A 21857-nucleotide genomic window follows, 5' to 3' on the forward strand; every position below is an offset into this window, starting at 1 on the left:
CCTTAGAAACAGACTACAGTTGACCCTTGAACAATATGTGTTTGAATCGCACAAGTCCACATATATGTAGATTTCCCCCCAATAAATAATGTAAATGTTCTCTTCCTTATGATTTTCTTTATTGTAAGAATACAGTCTATAATACATATAACATACAAAATATGTGTTTTTCAACTGTTTGCTATTGTTAAGGCTTCTGGTCAACAGTAGGCTAATTTAAGTTTCGGGAGGAGTTGGGTTATATGTGGACTTCCAACTGTGTGGGGAGGGGTGTCGGTAACCCAACCATGTTGTTCAAGGGTCATTAACTGTGCTCCGTCCTTGCCACCACAGAGCAGGGCCAACTATGCTTTTCATCCCAACAGGATGGATATTTCAGATTTCATTTGCTTTCAGTATTCAGCAAGAAGCTCCCAAGGCCAAGGTCAATTAAAAGTCATGCATGTAAGTGAGATAGCAACTTGAACACATTGTTTAGGAAAGCAGTAACTTGGTAAAACCTCAGCGATGAACAGTCAAACCCAGGGTAATGTGCAGGTCAGAGACTGATGGCTGTCTGGGGATCTTAAGCTTTTCTATCAAACTTCCTTAACGGTATACCAGAATACCAGGATGCCTCTAACTTGATTGCTTCCTACTGCTACGAGGCAAGGGAAGCCAAAACTCCTTCCTTCAGTAAGCTGAATGCTGGCCTAGTAGTGATACTGGTATTCCAAATTTTAGGAGGGAAAACACTGAGCCTGGACTTAGTTCAGTCCTATCATCTCTAAATTTTTATTTTTAAAAAATATATTTATTTCAGAGAGAGGGAGAGAGCGAAAGAAACATCAGTGATGAAAGAAAATCATTGATCAGCTGCCTCCTGCATGCCCCAGAGTGGGGATCAAGTCCACAACCTGGGCATGGGCACCGACTGGGAATCGAACCGTGACCATAGACCAACGTTCCACCGCTGAGGCACGTGGCCAGGCATCAGCTCTAAATTTTTAAACAAGAACATCCTCATGAGACAATCCAACTTGCATATCATATTAATATGAGCTCAAACAGAACCTAGCTCCAAACATAGTTCAGGATCTGGAGCATTACAGAAAATTTGCATTTCAAGTTTCCAGTTCCACCCAATGATAGCAATTTCCTCTCCCATTTTCTCTTTCTGTATGAGGGAAGTAATTACTTTGTAATACAGATTGCCAATGCCACAGACTATAAAGATGTGCTGAGCACACATGGCCAAAACACCAAATGGCCATGGGTTAAAATCAAATTGAGCTGAGTGTGAATGAGTTCTGGTATAGAAGATGGTATTTGAAATTAAATACTTAAAAACTCAACTATTAAAAATTATTTAGAGTTGGTAGTCAAAACTTTCAAATGACACTGAAAAGCTTAAGTAATTATTCCAGAGCACTGTCAGTTGATAAGATGGTCAATATACTGGTCATTTACTGTACCAACTTGAAACTCAACTGGACAGTGGAGGAGCAAGGCTATTGCTGTTTTTGTTTGTTTTTTCTTCCATTGGCTCTGTCAGTGTAGGACTCCTTCAATAATGATACTGTCATCATATTAGTAAGCTCGCTCACCTTTTGTAACAGTAACTAAGGCAATAACTTATCTCCTCTTCAAGTCCTGGCAAGAGGTCTATGATGATGCAATTTCATTGAAGCCATCCAACACACACATTTTGTAATGCCTGAAGAAATGTTCTCTGAATACTTTGTTTTTAAGATTTGTTGTGCCTATGTATTTTTATTTCTAACATTTTTGCATGCATTTATGGCTTCAATAATCACTTGAGAAAAAATTCTTAAACCTTGAATCTAGAAATGTGATAAAGATAACAAAATTGTGGATATCTATCTCCATTTCAATCTTCATTGTATGTAATATCAATTTTAGATATTCCCTGGAAAGAATGATATATAGTTTTATAAGAGTTCAGGAATCCAGAAATAACAATGAAATAGGTTACAAAGGTTAAGGCTAAAGATGAGTAGCCCATTCTGGACACAACCAACGTGGAAGGTTAGTTTCAGTGCATCTTACGATGCAGAATGGAACCAGAACATTGCCCATCTCACCCCAACTCTTTTTGAGTTAGTTACCGACTGCTCTGCTGCTGCCAGCTACATGGACACACCCTCACACCTCTGCAAAGGAAGTCTCCCAGCTCCATTTTCCGTACATCCCCCCAAACTCCTAAAAGGCATTTTGAAAACAGTATCTACACATCAGTTTACTTGAAACAAATGCTCTGTATTAAGAGCTGAATATTTTACACTGATTTCACCTCAGTGGAAATCCCACTTTCCCCTTTTATAAACGACGAGAGTAAAATCCCATATTGGCTCTAGAATTATAGGCAGAAAACAACATTAAGAAAATAGATGATATTTTAATTCAGTAGTCAAATCCAAGGCTAATTCCTGAACATTCTGGAAAGTTGAATTTAGCTAAGGTCACACAAATCTATGCAATACATGAACCAGAAGCCAAACCTAACTCAAAAACTCATGTTTCCAAACATACCGTAGTTTGGAAGTGTTATCAGGCCACAGAGTGCTAAACAACCAACCTTTGAGCAATAAGAAAGACAGAATGATTTGACATTTACAGTCTCTGCAGCAATTATAAATGCCCAATAAATATTTACTCAATTAACATAGCGAGACCACGCAAAGATTCCAGACCAGGTGCCAGATTCCCAAGCCTACAGTGTTAAAGAAATGAAACCATCCAGGTGTGGAAGTTGTTTCCAACAGGCTGAACCTACAAGGTAATAAAAGGCAAGGAGGGTTTCTGGCAAGACTTAAGACAAATCAAGGATTATAAATCTATAGTTTTATTAAAACAAAAACTGACAGTGTTGTATGAAGTTTACATTTAAAACGTTTTCACAGAAATCTAACACATACCGAAAAGGATTTTACAATGAAGTTCTAGATGTAGGTCTGAATGATATCAATAACTGATGGAGTTTATGAGTAAAGACAGCATTTTAGGTATCAGTTAATTCTTGGGATTAAAAAAATTTTTTGTGTGTGTTTTAAAGTGAACCACTGCCCCAGTATGAAAATGAAAGTTTAATCTTCTTGTGAGACCAGGGCTTTTGAAATAATCCAACTCTTGAAGTGATTCAATGAACTTGTGCTGTCAGTGACTGACCCCTGCCACCAATGGTTTCAGAGTTCAAAGTTCAAAAAACAGAGAGGCTCCAAGAGCTTTCCCATCCTAAAACATGGGCCCTCTCTTTACTCTCACACCTCCTATACCATCCTCTTTGCCTCCCCCCAAACACCTCAGCCAGAAGCTTGGATGGACAAGCTAATATCTATAGCTTCATAATTAGAAAAGAAAGGGTCTTGTCAATTTTAAGAATTAGCACCTCTAAGACAGAACGATCTGCCTGTATATATATGCTCCAATAAAAGACTTTCCCTTCTCAACTAATGTCCGTCCTCCCTGACCCCCGGCCCCAAATGGCAGCTTTGGTAACTTATCAACTGGTTTAGTCTTTTGATGGGAACAGAATTAATCTCAGGCAGGGAACACCTTGGCCTGTAAGTTTCAGGCATTCACAGCTTTTAAACAGTCTCTTAGAGTCCTCAATTAAATTGCCAATTACATTTTTTAAAAAGAAGATATTCTGGACACCAAAACCAAATCATTAGCAGTTTCTTCTTTTCATTGTTTCACCATTTCCACAACCAGGTCCCAAATTTTAATAAAAACAATCCTACTCATCTCTCTTCCTACCCCATCCCTCCCACCCCCAAATAATACAGCAGTAATAGCAAAAAACTACACACATGCTACGCTGTAAAAATGCAGTTAACACTATTGGGAAGAAGGCTGTGGGTTGTGGAGATGCTCTTTGAAGATCTACAGTATCTTTTTGCTCTCACACATACCCGTTCTGCAAGTTTTATCCTTCATAGAAGGCCCTTTGCTTTTCTCAGCAAAGTGCAGAACGAATGCCTTGAAACACTTATCCTCCTTCCCCTCCACGTGGATGAGTGTGCAAACTATACAGCATGGAACGGCTTAAAGCACTTGGGCTGCTGTAGGGCACAGAAACGATACTGGCTCTTCAAAGGACATCTTCTCAAGCCACTTCTATGGTGTCAGGACAAGTAGAACTCCTTCCCGCCCCCCTTGAAACCCACAGTCAGATGTGACAGGGGCCGGTACTCAAGAGAGTTAATTCTTGTCATCTTTTTTGTCATCATCCTCTGAGGGATAGGAATGCCACGTCAGCCTTTCCTCATAGAAGGATATGACAACCTGGGGGCACTTGACATTGGCTTCCTTGGCTGGGACCAGGTCAGCCTCATCAGAGTTTTTCCTGCAGAATAAAGCACAGAGAGACTTTGAGACCAGGTGTTAGCGGTCTCCCAACTTGGGTAAGAAGCATAAGTTAGGGAAGGGCGTTAATACGGCGAAAGCAGCATTTACTGACAGCTTTTTAGTTAAGTGACACTCTTGTAGATATCCTGTTGAAAATCCCCTTTGGATGTCTTTGTCAAAAGGTAGGTGATCTAATTCAATCTACCACATGTGAACCTCTGGGAAAGACCAGAAAAAGCACCACTCTCAGGTTCTCCGAGAGAAAACAAAGGCTACTGCCCTCTTCCAAAAGCCATATGCCAGCTGCTAGGGGTCCATGGAGAGCTTGGCTTTGTAATGGGGTTTACACTATGTTGTGTAACACTGAATACCAATCTCACACTGGCCAGAGCCAATGCAGACGAACACTTTGTTGCTAACTCATAATTATACCGTTTAACGTTACCAAATGGCATGCTCACAGATATGCCAGAACTTCCAGGTGCTTTGAAACGGTTCTTCAACATTGGGAAGTAGAAAATGGACTATAACGCAATTCCTATGTTCTTCTGAATATTAAAATGTCCTCAAAATGTAAAAAATCACATCTATTCCAAGGGACAAAAGAGTAAACTCTATCTATAGGTCATTGGGAATGCTCCAGATGGAAGTAGTAGTATAGGGCAGGCAGTATCTATCTATCTATCTATCTATCTATCTATCTATCTATCTATCATCTATCTATCTATAAAAGGCTAATATGCTAAGTGTCATTCTGTTTATCTATCTATAAAAGGCTAATATGCTAAGTGTCACTCTGTTTGACCATTTGACCAGTTGCTATGACACACACTGACCACCAGGGGGCAGATGCTCTGACTGGTAGGTTAGCTTGTGGATGGGGTCCAGCCAATAGGGACTGGGCAAGATAGGCCAGACACACTCTGGAGTCCTCCCCCACAGCACCCTCTCACAATCCAGGATCCCTTGAGGGATATCTGAGGCGCGGTTTCAGCCTAAGGGACCCCACTGGCGCACGAGATAGAATCTCTGATGAATCACCACTCAAAAGTTCCAGAAACCCAGCAAGATAGTAAAAAGTTCCACAGCTCCACAGCATTAAGGACTAAGCTGGTAAGGTGCATTTCTGAATAATGGAATTGAGAGAAAGGAGTGTAACAGTATGGGAACACGAAGCAGGCTGCCCCTTGTTCAACAATGTCCTCAGAAGTAAGTTCAATCATTTCACTTCATAGGAATATTTGCTATTTTTGGAAATGGACAAGTATCTCCACTCCCCAGAAAAATAACCTCAAAATGAACTTGGTTTTATAATCAAAATCAATCTTAACATACTGGATTATATTTAGCTATAATCTTTACACACAGCAGTGAGTCAATCAAAGGATTATAATCTTAGGCAACATGAAGATACTAGTCTAACTCAGGTCAAATGCAGATAGAGAAAGTACACTCTAGCTGGACTGAATAACTCCTGGAATCAATTCTTTCCCTCCAAATGAAGCACCTTAAAAAATAAACTATTAAAAAAAAAAAAAAAAAAAGCAACACAACACACCTCCCACACATAAAAAAACAAACAAACAAAAAATATTCCTTCTATGGGCTAGCAATCAATCAGCTAAAAGGTTAGATTCAGTAAACAACCAGGGAATGCACAGGAAGAAAACAGGTTTAGCTAGCTGTAGGCTTTCTTGGGTGTTAAACTTAGACCTCTCTTTCAGAGAAGGTTCTAAACTGGCAAAAGGACAAAACACCTATAATGTTGTCTTCATAGGCAAAGGCTTAGAATTATTCACTCCTTATATTTTAAAAACAATGATTGAGATCCACTTGAGAGGGAAAAAGCATAGGTATTTTCAATTAAAAAAAAAAAGTGATGCCTTCCTTTTGGACAAGATAGGTAAATTATCCAAAATTTTGGGTTAATTACAGTTCTTAAGATTCTCAAGACACTGTTTCCATTAAGCTGTTTCATAGAGGACTGCTATCATTGGTGTTTATACTTAATGGAGAAAAATGTAGACATGCTCTATGCTCAATATATGACCCCTGCTGGCTGATCTTGGAACTGTACAAATTGGAAAAAAATCTTAATTTAAGGACGAAGGAAAAACTACAGAAATTCTTTCCTAACCTAGAGAAGATAACAGAATTTCTGAGCCTGGGGCCAAGCTAATTTCTCTTTATTAAGGAGGTGGTAGAAGGGAAGGGTGGTTCAATCACATTTCATATTTTTTCCTTTCACCTAGGAAAGTGAAATGTGAGTCCTTCCCATACCCTCTCCACTCTAGATTTTCTCCCACCTCTTAAAAAAATGGCCAAAGATCTGAAAATCCTAAGGACCCCTACCTGTAAATCATGAGTCCAAGTTGACAGTCAGGCCGAGGGTCATTATCGAAGGACTATGCCATCTTAAAGATTTCACACCTGGGTGACTGGAATTTCGAAGATCCAGCTCTTTTCTCTGGCATGGAACAAACGGGAGGAAAAAAAAACAAAAACAACACACACACACACACACACACACACACACAGCTCCTGGCACTCACCATTTCATCAGGAACATGAGCTCTCCACTGGAGTCTGTAGCTCCTATAATCCGTTCCGGCTCCAAACCTCGGGCAAAGCCTCGAGGCTTTTCTGGCTGCAAAACCAGAGGGATTGAACCGTTTTAAGTACATGGACTGCTATCCAGACCGGAGTTACTCCTCTTTCTCTAATTCATGTACGCAAACTCTTTTGCCAATATTTCACCAATACCATGGTTCCAAGCCTTTCAGAACTGAAAATCCCATCAAGGTCTGAAATGTTTGAGGTTTCCTCACATGTAAAAAGGGACACACACCTTAAAGCAAAAAAGATGTTAACAAAGAGTTGACCTATGAAACCAGGAGGTCATGTTTCGATTCCCAGTCAAGGCACTTGCTTGGGTTGTGGGACACACACACACACTCACTCTAGAGGACCAATGCATGAAATTCATGCAAGAAGGAGTAGGCCTTCCTTCCCTCCAGCATCGGGCCTCCCTCTTTGGGGCAATTGTGGAGCCCCCCTCCTCCCCTCGATTGATTGCCCTGCCGGCCAGTGGCCTGGGCCTCCCTCTGTGGGGCAATCACGGGGTGATGGCTGGGCCCCGGACCAATTGCATTGTACCTGTCCTGGGAGTCATAGCATGGTCATCAGAAGGTCGTTCTAATTAGCATATTATCCTTTTATTATTATACAAATATATGTAAAAAAGACAACTTACTTTAAGGTAGTGATAATGGATTAAAATAGCTACCTCAACCTGTAATGATTATAAAATACCGACTGCATCCTGGCTGGTGTGGCCCAGTTGGTTGGGCATTGTCCCATGTACCAGGAGGTTGCTGATTTGATTCCTGGTCAAGGGCACATGCCCATATTGTGGGCTTGATCTCTGGTAAGGGGAGTGCAGGAGGTAGTTGATCAATGTTTCTTCTCCTTCTTCTTTTCTCTCTCTAAAAATCAATAAACTATTTTTAAGAAAACAAAACAACCTGGCCAGCATGACTCAGTGATTGAGTGTCGACCCTATGAACCAGGAAGTCAAGGTTCAATTCCTGGTCAGGGCACATGCCTAGGTTGCATGCTCAATCCCCAGTGTGGGGCACACAGGAGACAGCCAAATCAATGATTCTCTCTTATTTAAAAATATATACATATTGATTTTTTTTAGAGAGAGGAAGGGAAAAGGATATAGTTAGAAACATTGATGAGAAACATCTATCAGCTATCTCCTGCACAACCCATACTAAGATACAAGCCCTCGATTAGAATAGAAACTGGGATCCTTTAGTTTGCAGGCCAATGCTCTATCCACTGAACTAAACTGGTTAGGGCTCAATGATTCTCATGGTTGATGTTTCTCTCTCTCCCTTTCTCTCTGAAGTCAATAAAAATACATAAAAACAAAACAAAACACTGAATGCTATCAAGTTACAGGAATGAATTGTTCCTGAACCTTCACATAAAATAAAAGATTAGCCGAAACTGGTTTGGCTCAGTGGATAAAGAGGTGGTCTGAGGACTAAAAGGTCCCAGGTTCGATTCCGGTCAAAGGCATGTACCTTGGTTGCGGGCAAATTCCCAGTAGAAGGTGTGCAGGAGGCAGCTGATTGATATTTCTCTCTCATCGTTGTTTCTAACTCTCTATCCCTCTCTCTTCCTCTCTGTAAAAAAAAAAAAAAAAAAAAAAAAAAAAAAAAATCAATACATTTTAAAAATAAATAAAAATAAAAGTAGGTTATGTGGTTGTCTTTGAGAGTAGTGAGCCCCCAAATACTCTGTAAGCATTAGCCTATCTAAGATTCCAGAAGGGCTGAGGGAGGGCTGCTCATATTCAAGAAGCAGAAGAACAAAAGTACTGAAATTATCTGGCTTTCAGCTTCATTGACAGCAGTAAGAACTGTGGCTAGTAACAATGCTTACTCCTACCCTTACCTCTTCTTTCTTCTTCTTTGGTTTGCTCTCCTCTCCCTTATCTTCAGAATCAGAGTCAGCTTTGCGTTTGCCTCCATCTGATTTATCTGTCTCATGTGCTGTTTTCTGTGATTGTAAGAACTCAGCAATGAGGTCAGGGCAATCCAAGTTCTCTTCTGGCTCCCACGTGTTGTCCTCACTGAAATCAAAGGACACCGTGAGTCACTTTCCACTTAAAGTTAGCATACTCATAAAAAGGAGAAGCACAGGAGGACAAGAGCTGGGTGTCCTTGGCAAAGAGGAGTTAACAGTGAGTAGCTAGATTTTGTCCAAGACCAAGAACTGAGCAAAGTTAAAATTTCTTGGGGTCAAGGATAGGGACAGGGGAGTAGGGGTGTGCTTTTTATTTTTAGTACAAATTTAAAATTTAGAAACTAGCCTCTTAAAAAAAAAAAAAAAAAAATTACTGCGGAAACCAGTTTGGCTCAGTGGATAGAGGACTGAAGGGTCCCGGGTTTGATTCCGGTCAAGGGCATGTACTTTGGTTTCGGGCACATTCCCAGTAGGGGGTGTGCAAGAGGCAGCTGATCGACGATTCTCTCTCATCGATGTTTCTAATTCTCTATCCCTCTCTCTTCCTCTGTAAAAAATCAATAAAATATATTTTAAAAAATTACTTTCTCTTGCAAATTTGTATCAGTCTAAAGCCACACACAAAATTGTCCCTCAGAAATCGCTGTCTTGTATTATAGCAATTTATACATATAGACCATTTTCCTAGTTAGATTATAAACCATGAAGGCCAGGCCTGAGTCACACCGCACCCATTGGAACACCCTAGCCCTTGACATTCCTCGACCCCTGAGAAATGTTGGTGATTAAATGAATGGATTCACCCAGGTCAAGGGACACTTACTCTGAGAACCCCTTCCACTTGAGGAGGTATTCCACTTTGCCCTTCACCACTCGACGGTCGAGAACTTTTTCCACCACATATTCCTCTTCTTCCTCTTCTAGCACCTCCTCCACTTTCTTCTTGTTTTGTTTCTTCCCCATAGTGCCCGCCAGTTTTCTGGTATAAAGGGTGACGCTGCTAAAATAAAGAAAATAAAAAGGATGTAAGTTGTTGGTTAGGTGAATATATGGATGCTAAGAAAAGCAGGGACATAATAGATGATTTTAATAGTGTGTTCTGCTTATTTAAGTGCTCTGTCTATTCATCTTCAATACACAATGAAATTTGCTGATATACTCAGCTAGAAAGTTAGTTCATAAATAGCTTTATCTAATCTCACAGAAAAACTTATTCTTGAATAGCTACATAAAATTTTATACATATTTTAAGTTAAAAAGTTCCCAATATCCCCTTTACTATAAAGCATATCTAAACTATATTATATTGAAATAAAACCAATCCTAAAAATAATGTACATACATAAAACATATACATATAACCCTCTGATCTGTACTTTTCCTATTCTGTTTTCCACTTCATTATAGTACTGGACTTGAATTTTTAGCGTGGGAAATAATTTGTCCTATTTATTAAACGTCTAGTTAATTTTCCCTTTTGTATATGTATATAACCCATTCCTCTGCACTGTTAAAAGACTCTCTCTTTTAAGTCCCCTTAAGATTCTTTATGCAGCCCTGGCTGGTTTGGCTCAGTGGCTGTGGACCGAAGGGTCCTGGGTTCAATTCTGGCCAAGGGCACATGCCTGGGTTGCAGGCTTAATTCCCCTTGGCTGTAGGAGGCAGCCGATCCATGATTCTCTCTCATCCATGTTTCTCTCTCTCCCTCCCTCCCTCTCCAAAATCAATAAAAAGATTTTTTTTTTTCCTGAATGCCACAATTAATTTATACATCACAAATTTCTTAACTTCTCATTCTATTTATTTTATTTCTAAGGCTGAAATTTTTTGGAAAATTAGGGGAAAAGCTTAGTTATCACAAATAATAGAACCAGATTTTATTCTTAAAATACATAATCAGGCTGGATAACCTTTCTAAAGGTTTTTCCAGTGCTAAAATTCTAGTCCCCTATAAATATACTTAAAAAAAAAAATATATATATATATATTTAATATATTTTGATTTTTTTACAGAGAGAAAGAGAGGTATAGAGAGTTAGAAACATCGATGAGAGAGAAACATCAGCTGCCTCTTGCACACCCCCTACTGGGGATGTGCCCGCAACCAAGGTACATGCCCTTGACCGGAATCGAACCCAGGACCTTTCAGTCCGCAGGCTGACGCTCTATCCACTGAGCCAAACCGGTTTCGGCTTAAATATATTTGTTATTGATTTTAATATACTTTCTTTTGTCCTTCATACAATTCTTTGACTTCTGTTAGGCTTAAAGCCTTATGTTTACCAATTTGTGTCAGTAGGTGGCACCATAAGATACCAACACAACAAAATTGTTCTACAAAATTGGCCAAAATCTACAAATTGATGGATCACTTGCTCAGAATGAGATACAAACAATCCAAGAGTATGGCAGATGATCCAAACAATAAAGAAGTTACTACCATGTTTGAATTTCAGACAATGCCCAATCTGGTTTGGTTAAACTGGTTGTAGAAACTTCCAAATACTTTACAACTGGACTGCAGAGAAAGAATGCACTATAGTATTTTAGAAATAATCCATCTATAGACTATGAAATTAACAAACTTTTCATAAAAGTCAGGATCATCATTATGGATCTTTTAAAAATATATATATATTTTTATTGATTTTAGAGAAGGGAGAGGGAGAGGCTGTGCTTTTGAAGGGAGAGGCTTGATTCAGGTTTTCAAGTTCTGATTGCCATGTGACAAATGTTATTTTATGAGTAAAGAAAAGTCCATTTTCCTTTAGGATAAATGCAGCGATGTTTCCCCCAGAACAAGTGCTACTACTTGCTTCCTTATTTTCACTGTTGATTGAAGGGGTAGCAACATTCATGGTCAGTTTTTGTTTAAAAAGAGCAGAGAACAGCCGAAACCGGTTTGGCTCAATGGATAGAGTGTCAGCTTGGGGACTGAAAGGTCCTAGGTTTGATTCCGGTCAAGGGCATGTATCTTGGTTGCAGGCATATCCCCAGTAGGGGGTGTGCAAGAGGCAGCTGATCGATGACTCTCTCTCATCGATGTTTCTAACTCTCTATCTCTCTCCCTTCTCTCTGTACAAAATCAATAAAAATGTATTTTAAAAAAGAGCAGAGAACAAAGGGCTAGACAACTCCCTATATTAATCTGGACATGACAACTGGAAGACATTCCCTTTCTCAAGAGATGGAAGGAAAACAATAGGTTACAGATAATCCAAAAAACAGTAACTGTCCGCTAATAACCCTTCTAACTAATTAAATTTAAGAAAGAAAAGGTATTCTATTACCATGGCACCAAAATTCAGAGCTATTTAAGGCTCAATGTTATCTACATTAATACCTATAATTGCCTTACAAAAAGAAACAGCATTTTACTTACGGTAAAGGAAACTAGACTGAGGGTGGGGAGCACACAATTAAGTGTATAGATATTAATTTATAATCTATCATCTGAAAATTATAACGTTGTAATGTTATCTCAATAAACTTACTTTGAAAAATTACAAAATGAGATCTATCCTTAAAAAAGAAAAATAAATGGCATTGAATACTGTCCATCTGGGTCCTGCTATTAGGAACCAAACGGTCAGGTCAGCTTCTGGCAGTCTCTAGCTACTACAAGCCTCTCTTTCCCATTAGCATGGCTCCAGGGAGTAGGAATCACAGCAAAGAACAAGAATAAAATCCTTAAAGTCAGGAAAAGAAAACTTCCTAAATGGGGAAATCCAAAGTACCTAAGACCTCTTGATTTACATCTTTACACAAATTATTGTCCTAAAAACAATTCAAATAAGAAGAATGAAGACTCCCATTTTTCTCTTGAGCTTTCTTAATGGGCTCATCCCTGCATCTACCTCCAGAAATTGGATTTTTTTGCATTGAGGATTCTCAGCCATGCTTCCGAATGTATTTCCTCCATTATTTATAGGTAGTTCTCTAGGCTTCTGAATAAGCTGTTTTCAAACTCAACAGAATGCAACCCATTCTTCCTATAGAATCTAGTACCTTCAAAAGAGCCAAGAGCCCCTTAAATATATGACAGGCCAATTATTCTCTTATAGCTTCCAAATGGATTATTTTAAAGGAAACCTCCACTTCCTGAAGATGGCAGTCTCTAAACACCAGCAGAGATAGTTTGAAGGAGAGTTCTCAATTAGAATTGCTTGCAAGAAAACTTCAAAGTAACTCAGATCAGTGTTGCAGCATATTGAGGGGGGAGGGTGGACCCTTTAACCAACACTATTTGCCACCCCCCCCCCCCCCCCCAAGCATCCTGGCAACCAAATTATGGTATCAAAAGTGCCATAATCAGCCCAGCCAGTATGACTCAGTGGTTGAGCATCAACCTATGAACCAGGAGGTCATGGCTCAATTCCTGGTTAGGTCACATGCCTAAGTTGTGGGCTTGATCCCCAGTGTGAAGTGTATAGGAAGCAGCCAATCAATGATTTTTCTCATCAATGATGTTCCCCTCCCCTTTCCCTTCCTCTCTGAAATCAATAAAAATATATTTAAAAAAAATTACACACTGGCCCTGCCAAAACCGGTTTGGCTCAGTAGATAGAGCATCGGCCTTTGGACTGAAAGGTCCCAGGTTCGATTCTGATCAAGGGCATGTACTTTGGTTGTGGGCACATCCCCAGTAGGGGGTGTGCAGGAGGCAATAATCAATGTTTCTCTCTCATTGATGTTTCTAACTCTATCCCTCTCCCTTCCTCTCTGTAAAAAGTCAATAAAAATATATTTTAAAAAATGACACACTGGATCAGATGGATTTAATTGACATTTATAGAACATTTCACCCCAAAGCTGCAAAATATATACTTTTCTCAAGTACACATGGGTAATTATCAGAGAGAGACCACAGGTTAGGACAGAAAACAAGACTCTACTACTAAGTTCAAGAAGACTGAAATCATACCAAACATCTTCTCAGATCATAATAGAATGAACTGAGAAATCAACTACAGTAAAAACACTCTGGCACATGGAGGCTAAATAGCATGTTATTAAACAATGAATGGATTACCAATGAGATCAAGAAAGAAATGGAAACTTCCTAGAAACAAATGAAAATGAATGCACAACAACCCCAAACCTCTGGGACACAGCAAAAGCATTCCTGAGAGGGAAGTTCACAGCATTACAGGTGTACCTCAAAACAAAACACACAAAAGGAAAAAACAAAATAAGTTAATAATCAACTATTTAACCTTACAATTTAAAGAATTAGAAAGAGAACAAGAAGAAAAGCCCAGAGTAAGAAAAGGACATACTAGCCGAAGCCGGTTTGGCTCAGTGGTAGAGCATTGGTCTGCGGACTGAAAGGTCCCAGGTTCGATTCCGGTCAAGGGCATGTACCTTGGTTGCGGGCACATCCCTGGTAGCACGCTGGTCGATGTTTCTCTCTCATTGACGTTTCTAGTTCTCTATCTCTCTCCCTTTCTCTCTGTTAAAAATCAATAAAATATATATTAAAAAAAAGAAAGAAAGAAAGAAAGAAAAGGACATACTAAAGATCAGAGCAGAAATAAATGACACAGAAACTAAAAATCAATGAAACCAAGAGCTGGTCCTTTAAAAAGATAAACAAGATTGATGAATCTTTAGCCAGACTCATCAAGAAACAGAGAGGACCCAATTAATAATTAAAACAGAATCAAAAGAGGTAACAACTGGTTGAGGCACGTACAGGAGGCAATCAATCAATTTGTTTCCCTCCCTACCTCTCTGATATATGAAAAAATCTCCTTGGGTGAGGATAACAAAAAAAAAAAAAAAAAAAAAAGGAGCAAAGGACCTAAATAGAACATATAGATGGCTAAGAGACAAGAAAAAAATGCTCAAAGTCACTGATCATCAGAGAGATGCAAATTAAAACAACAATGAGTTATCACCTCACACCTGTCAGAATGGCTACCATCAACAAATGTCAAGTGCTGGCAAGGGAACACTAGTTCACTGGTGGGAAGGCAGATTGGTGCGACCATTACAGAAAAGTAAGCATGTAACTGCTCTTTGACCTAGTGATCCCAATTCTAGGAATATATCCTAAGAAATCTGAAACACCAATCAGAAAGAATGTATGAACCCATATGTTCATAGCAGCACAAGTTACAATAGCTAAGATCTGAAGACAGCACAAGTGCCCATCAGCAGATGAGTGGATAAACTGTGGTACATTTACACCGTGGAATACTATGCAGCAGTGAAATAAAAAGGATCTCTTAACCTTTGAGACAGTATGGAAGGACCCTGAGATTATTATGCTAAGCAAAATAAGCCAGAGAAAGACAAGTATCACATGATCTCACTCATGTGGAACATAATAAACTACTGAACAAAGTAGGTCCAGAGACATAGAAGCCTGGAACAGAATTTTGAATATGAGGAAAGGTGGGGTGGGTGGGAAGAGATCAACCAAAGAACTTGTATGCATATACAATTTATAAACTTGGACCCCATGGACATAGATAATAGGGTGGTGGAGGCTTGGGACAGGGGATAGGGATGGGCTATGAGGAGTCAATGGGAGAAAAAAAGGGGACAAATGTAATACTTTCAACAAAAAAGATTTTTAATAATAAAATAAATAGTAATTGTATTTCATATTAAAAAATGAAAGATAATCTAAACAAAATTAGTAAAAAATACTATAAAAATATCTTTAAGTAACATTTAAACAGAGAACCGAATGACAAGGAGACAACTCAGCAAGTCAGAAAAAGACACCACCAAGTTTAGGTAATAATTGACTCCAAATCCCAAGGTAAGTAGAGGTTGGTTTACGAGGAATACAAACATGGCCAGGTTAGAAAGAGCTAGACTGAGGGGAGTGGTAGGCAGTAGTGACCAGGTGATCAAAATTGTGCACATCACTTCCCACTTCATCCTTTCTTTCATCTAGCCCAGTGGTTGGCAAACTCACTAGTCAACAGAGGCAAATATCAACAGTACAACGATTGAAATTTCTTTTGAGAGCCAAATTTTTAAAACTTAAACTTCTTCTAATGCCACTTCTTCAAAATAGACTCGCCCAGGCCGTAGTATTTTGTGGAAGAGCCACACTCAAGGGGGTCAAAGAGCCGCATGTGGCTCTCAAGCCACAGTTTGCCGACCACGGATCTAGCCCTTTTCCATTCCTTGTTTTCCTTCCCCTTCTTGCTTAGGTTTAAATATATTAAATAACCAATATATCTACAGCTCTACTAGCTTTTAATACTCTATTTATAAAACCAAATCAAATCAATGGGCGGTTACTAAGAACCTGGGTGGAACATAGGGTGACCAAGAAAGTTCCACGTCACAGGAACCCTCTCAGACCCAGGCAATGTAGCTGTTTGGTCAGGCTAGCAGAATATAAGGACACCCAGAAAGTACAGCTTTTTTGAACCCCTTAAGGCTAAGTGATAATAACATAACAATAACTAAGCATTTATTAAATACTTAACACTTAATGACTATAAAGGCACTTAATTCAATCCTTAAAGCAACTCTTTTAAATCTGTTTCACAAATGAGGAAACTAAGGCTTACTGAAGCAAAGATTTCCCAAAGTCCCCAATAGTAAGGCACAAAGCCAGGACCAAAGGATAAAATATAAAAAGGTAAACCCAAATTTTGTGGCTCATTGGTTTAGCGCTGGGCTATGAACCAGGAGGGTGTGGTTCGGTTCCTGGTGTACAAGGCCTCTTCCTCCTTAAAGTCCAAACTCCACAGTATTTAACATCTGACATCCTCTGGTTCCTACCATTCTATACTACTGTTTCCCTCACAAAACCTACACGGCTGTCAAAACAGAAAACCAGTTCAGCTGGTGTGGCTCAGTAGCTGAATGTCAACCTACGAACCTGGAGGTCACTGATTCCTTGTCAGGGCACATGCCCGGTTTGTGGGCTTGATCGTCAGTGTAAAGTGTGCAAGAGGCAGCTAAGTAGTCATTTTCTCAACACTGATTTTTCTCTGAAATCAATAAAAATATATTAAAAAACCAATACAAAACAGAAAACCATAACCTGAACATATTCTGCATGTTTCTCCAATGCATGGCCTTGCTCACTATTAAGCAGCTAAATATTGCCGAAACCAGTTTGGCTCAGTGGTAGAGCGTCTGTCTGTGGACTGAAAGGTCCCGGGTTCGATTCCGGTCAAGGGCATGTAACACTGGTTGCGGGCACATCCCCAGTAGGTGGTGTGCAAGAGGCAGCTGGTTGATGTTTCTCTCATTGACGTTTCTAGCTCTCTATCCCTCTCTCCTCCTCTCTGTAAAAAATCAATAAAAAATATATTAAAAAAAAAGCTAAATATTATAAGCTAAACCAAGCTAAGTATTATTTCTCTACCCAACCAAGCTGAATATTATTTCTCTTTTCCTTGCATTTCCCAAAGCATTCTGTTTCTATTTTCACTTAAGACACTCAAAGGTAGGTCTGGCCCCAAGTAAGGTGTTGAACCCTACAGGGGCAATAAAGATGAACGTCTCAGCCTCAGATAAACAGAGAACAGAAGTACAAAGCTGTCAGCTTTTTAGGGAATCAGCAAAATAAATCTAACTACCAACCCTAAATGGAATACAAGGAAGAAGTACCTTTGCTGAGCATTAGCAACTATAACACCAGCCATCAAAAGGCAGGTGAAAGCATGTGTAGTATATTCAGTTTGTAGTTCTCCTGATTCATGTTTCCAAACTGCTTTTAGTCTGTTAGCTGTGACTGCTTGTAAGGCAAATGCTTTCCAGATGGAAAACTTGACTGAGTAGAAAACAAGAACTTGTGCCGCATATCCACTGAACAAGGATTTAATTTTTTAAAGGAATCTCAAAATTTTTTAAAGGAATCTCTGCCTTTCAATTCCAGGATCTAGGAGTAAAATACTGATGTGTGAATAAAATTAGAATATCATCTGGGATGTAATTAGACACTTGGCAAACCTTACCATTACAGTATGTGGAGGTACAGAATGAAACTATAGATTTGGGTTGAGAGGCCACAGGGATCTGTAAATATCAGGGCAACTATATATAAAGCAAATATTTTTGTTTAAGATGAAACAAAAGTTATTAGAAAGCTACATCAGCCAAAACCAGTTTGGCTCAGTGGATAGAGCGTCAGCCTGCGAACTGAAAGGTCCCAGGTTCAATTCCGGTCAAGGGCATGTACCTTGGTTGGGGGCACATCCCCATTAGGGGGTGTACAGGAGGCAGCCGATCGATGATTCTCTCTCATCAATATTTCTAGCTCTCTATCCCTCTTCCTTCCTCTCCATAAAAAGTCAATAAAATATATTTTTTTAAAAAGCAAAGCTCTTCAGAGAAATAAACTATAAAGTGAAAAACTTATCAGGTCTAATGCAAAATCTGTTATACCACCAAAGATACAATAGAATACGAAAAAGGTATACTTCAAAATATAAATTACTAGAAAATGTCAAAAATGCATCAATTCCTGTTTTAAATGGTGTGATCTCAAAAAGAAACATTTTCCTACTCACTAAAATGGGTACTAGAAGATATAATGGTTGTTCCTTTTCTTTCCATTTATAGTTAGAAAGTTTTTGTATCCTGTAGTCAAAAATACACTGCCCTAACTGGTTTGGCTCAGTGGATAGACCGTTGGCCTGAGGACTGAAGGGTCCCAGGTTCGATTCCAGTCAAGGGCATGTACCTTGGTTGAGGGCACATCCCCAGTAGGGAGTGTGCAGGAGGCAGCTGATGGATGTTTCTCTTTCATCGACGTTTCTAGCTCTCTGTCCCTCTCCCTTCCTCTCTGTAGAAAATCAATATAATATATTAAAAAAAAAAACACGTAAGAAACGAATTCTGAATCAAAGTTAAGAGATGCACTTTTTAAACTTCCTGATGAAGCATGGAATGAAGGCGGTAGAAAACCTGGAAGAGGAAGGAATGCGTGTACCACCCTTTCTTCGCACTGTTTTCACAGCCTCCCCGCCGGACCCATCAGGAAGGAAGGGCAGCCAGGTGTGTCCCCTCAAGACCTCACGGAAATGCTCCCGAAACCTCCTCCTCCTCCTCCTCTGCGCTAACGGCTCTTTCCCGCTCTCCTGCCCGGGCAGGCCACTAACGGCTCCTCCTCCCCTTCCTCCCCCCCATTCCCGGCTTATGGGGCACATCACCTTTTCCTTATCCATCCCTCCACACCTCGGGCGGCGCAGGACCCTCTTACAACTTCCTCCAAGTTTCTCGCAGGCGAAATTCCTCCGGGCGCCCCGACCAGACCCCCAAGTTCTCAGGGTCCATTTCCAAACCTCCGGCTCGCAGCTGTGAACCCTCCAAACGCACATATTCCAAGCACGAAGGCTGCCCGGCCTGTCCGGTCCCCCACATTTCCATAAAGTCTCCCCCGTCCTGTCCGCCCCCGCCCCCGCCCCCGGGCCCCCCAATCCAAAGTCAGCTTTGCCTGGGTCTATCCGGGTCGCGCAGGGCGACCCCCAAGAGCTAGGCCCGCGCCGGAGCGCGGTAACGTCCGCCTCGGAGGACGCCACCCCGCCCCCTTCCACCCTCGGGCGCTCGCCGTCCCGACTCCCGGCGCGCGGCGAGAGACCCGGCGCGGGAAGGGCGCGGGGTCCGCTCCCAAGCCCGGCGGCGAGCCGGGGGCCCCTCACCCGGGATTCCCGCCGCCGCCGCCGCCGCCGCCGCGCACCCCCCGCCGCTCCCCCGCCTCTAGCGGACTCCTTACCTCAGAGCAGCGCCCAAAAGCACGAGAGGAATCGGTGCTGCGCTACCGGCGCGTCACGTCTGGGGGGGCCGGAGGAGTGGCGCCCACAAAAGCAGCAGGCCGAGTGGCTGCGGGCGAGCCCCTCGCTGAAGCGGCGTACCGCAGGCCCAAGCCAACGGCCCTCTCCGTAGCCGAACAAAAGAGCCTCACTCTGCGCTGCCCGCCGCCCGCACTGCGCAGGCGCGGCGACCTGCCGCACTGCTCTATGGGATACAAAGTCGGCCCGGGACTACAAGATCCAGGGGGCCGCGCGCGTCTGACGCCGCCGCGCTCGAGGATTTCAGGGAGTTTTAGTTTTTAAACTGCCAGGTGTTGGGATGGGGGGGAGTGTCGTTTAGAAGCTTGTTGCCTAGAAAATGGGAGCGTGTGCTTTTATAAGCAGGTCCCTTGATGCTTGGTCCGAAAGATGAACCCCTTCTGGAGAGTAATGCACATTTCTCAACATTTTTTAATCTTAGCAGGTTTCTCACCAGAACTTGACAAAATCTCCAATAATCTCTGAAATCCTTAATCGCCTCCTCAAGTTTCTGTAAGGCTCCTACTTCTCAGCCTTTAGATTACTTTCCTTGGGAGGGCTTCCCTGACTCATTAGACCAAGCGTGTCAAACTCAAAGGCTAACACGGGCCAAATAAACAAGGTTTAAGTTTATGTGGCCCACAAAAAAACAAAAGCTTCAGTTTTCATAGAAATGTAGGTTTATATTGATAGACATGCTGAATACAAAGGGCTGAAATAAATGAGTCATCGTTCATGTAAAATAATAGAACATTTAAATAAAAAATAATATTCTTTCTTAAACATTAACTTACCAGATACTGAAGAACTGCACAAATTAATAAGCGTAACACAAATAAACCTATTTTTTTTTTGTTCAAAATATTTCCTGTTTCGCACATCAAACAAGTTAGTCCAAAAATACTACTATTCACTGCCAGTATTAATGGAGAGAAATGGTGCACTTGCGTGTAAGGCCCAAAAGGGAACTGAATGCAACAAGATTCATTATTAATAATTATGTATAGCACTGGCCTGTTTGGCTCAATGGATGGAGCGTTGGCCTGCGGACTAAGGGGTCCCAGGTTTGATTCTGGTCAAGGGCATGTATTTTGGTTGCAGGCACATCCTTGGTGGGGGTGTGCAGGAGGCAGCTGATTGATGTTTGTCTCTGATTGATATTTCTAACTCTCCCTCTCCCTTCCTCTCTGTAAAAAAAAAAAAAAAAATCAATAAAAAATATTTTAAAAATAATTATGTTTAAGCCGAGACGGGTTTGGCTCAGCGGATAGAGCGTCGGCTTGGGGACTGAGGGGTCCCGGGTTCGATTCCGGTCAAGGGCATGTGCCTTGGTTGCGGGCATATCCCCAGTGGGGGGTGTGCAGGAGGCGGCTGATCGATGACTCTCTCTCATCGATGTTTCTAACTATCTCTCTCCCTTCCTCTCTGTACAAAATCAATAAAATATATTTTAAAAAATTATGTTTAAGAGGATATTATAAAAATTAAGTTACAAAATTTTTATTAAAACATTTCTTACATACCATTATATTTGCTGGACCACAAAAATATTCGTTATTGGGCCACATGTGGCCCACAGGCTGAGAGTTTGACATGCTTGCTTTAGACTATGTTAGGTCCCTCTGGTAGTGTCATCATGGCATCTTGAATTTACCCTTTTTATTATCTGTGCCAAAGGATAGCATTAGCAAAGAATCCCCTTATCTTCATGCGCACTCCACCCAGTCACCCCAAAGAAATAAACAGGGAGAAACCATGCTTGTGTCTAAGGTTCAGAAATAGCCAAAGAAAAACCAATGAATCATAAGTAGTAATTAGTAAACATTTATTGTGCACTCAGGTTGAAAGAGTTTGTAAACTGGGAGTACTCAAACCAAAACATGGAATGAGACCTAACCGGTTTGGCTCAGTGTTTAGATAGCATCTGCCTGCTGACTGAAGGGTCCCAGGTTTTCCGTTCAAAGGCGCATACCTTGGTTGCAGGCACATCCCTAGGAGGATGTGTGTAGGAGGCAGCTGATTGCTGTTTCTCTCATTGATGTTTCTAATTCTCTATCCTTCTCCCTTTCTCTGTAAAAATTAAATAAAATATATATTTAAAAAAACATGGAATGAGACTTAGATGTATATTGTTGTAAAGCATTACATTAGTTATTACAGCAATGACTGTCTATTCTTCATAGTTATTAGTTACAATATTAGAGTTTTCTTAAATGA

The 21857-nt window shown here is 40.8% G+C and overlaps 1 protein-coding gene across 4 annotated transcripts; it reads right to left on the reverse strand.

Moving 5' to 3' along the window:
- Window positions 1-1493: 1493 nt before the first annotated feature.
- Window positions 1494-19725, reverse strand: CBX1 (chromobox 1). Of its 4 annotated transcripts, XM_036451293.2 has the most exons (6): window positions 19586-19725; window positions 9713-9889; window positions 8818-8995; window positions 6903-6997; window positions 6703-6788; window positions 4226-4348 (listed from the first exon to the last, which is right to left on the reverse strand). In XM_036451293.2, exons 2-5 carry the CDS (start codon window positions 9850-9852, stop codon window positions 6710-6712), a joined length of 492 nt encoding a protein of 163 aa, XP_036307186.1. In that variant the 5' UTR covers window positions 9853-9889; window positions 19586-19725; the 3' UTR covers window positions 4226-4348; window positions 6703-6709. The 4 variants fall into 4 exon arrangements, with proteins under 4 accessions (XP_036307185.1, XP_036307182.1, XP_036307184.1 ...); XM_036451292.2 differs by lacking the exons at window positions 4226-4348; window positions 6703-6788 and adding an exon at window positions 1494-2772; XM_036451289.2 differs by lacking the exon at window positions 6703-6788 and having other exon boundaries at window positions 2828-4348.
- Between the last annotated feature and the right edge of the window lie 2132 nt (window positions 19726-21857).

The sequence above is a fragment of the Pipistrellus kuhlii genome, unplaced genomic scaffold (assembly GCF_014108245.1).
Source record: "Pipistrellus kuhlii isolate mPipKuh1 unplaced genomic scaffold, mPipKuh1.p scaffold_m20_p_22, whole genome shotgun sequence".
NCBI classification, from domain to species: domain Eukaryota; kingdom Metazoa; phylum Chordata; class Mammalia; order Chiroptera; family Vespertilionidae; genus Pipistrellus; species Pipistrellus kuhlii.

What these genes read in the sequence shown, in the direction of transcription:
- CBX1 (XM_036451289.2), bottom strand. Translation starts at nt 9,852, where the DNA reads ATGGGGAAGAAACAAAACAAGAAGAAAGTGGAGGAGGTGCTAGAAGAG. An exon ending in CAAAGAAGAAGAAAGAAGAG is followed by an intron (nt 6,998 to 8,817) that starts GTAAGGGTAGGA and finishes CTGGTTTTGCAG; the next exon opens with CCAGAAAAGCCTCGAGGCTT. An exon ending in CTCATGTTCCTGATGAAATG is followed by an intron (nt 4,349 to 6,902) that starts GTGAGTGCCAGG and finishes TTTATTCTGCAG; the next exon opens with GAAAAACTCTGATGAGGCTG.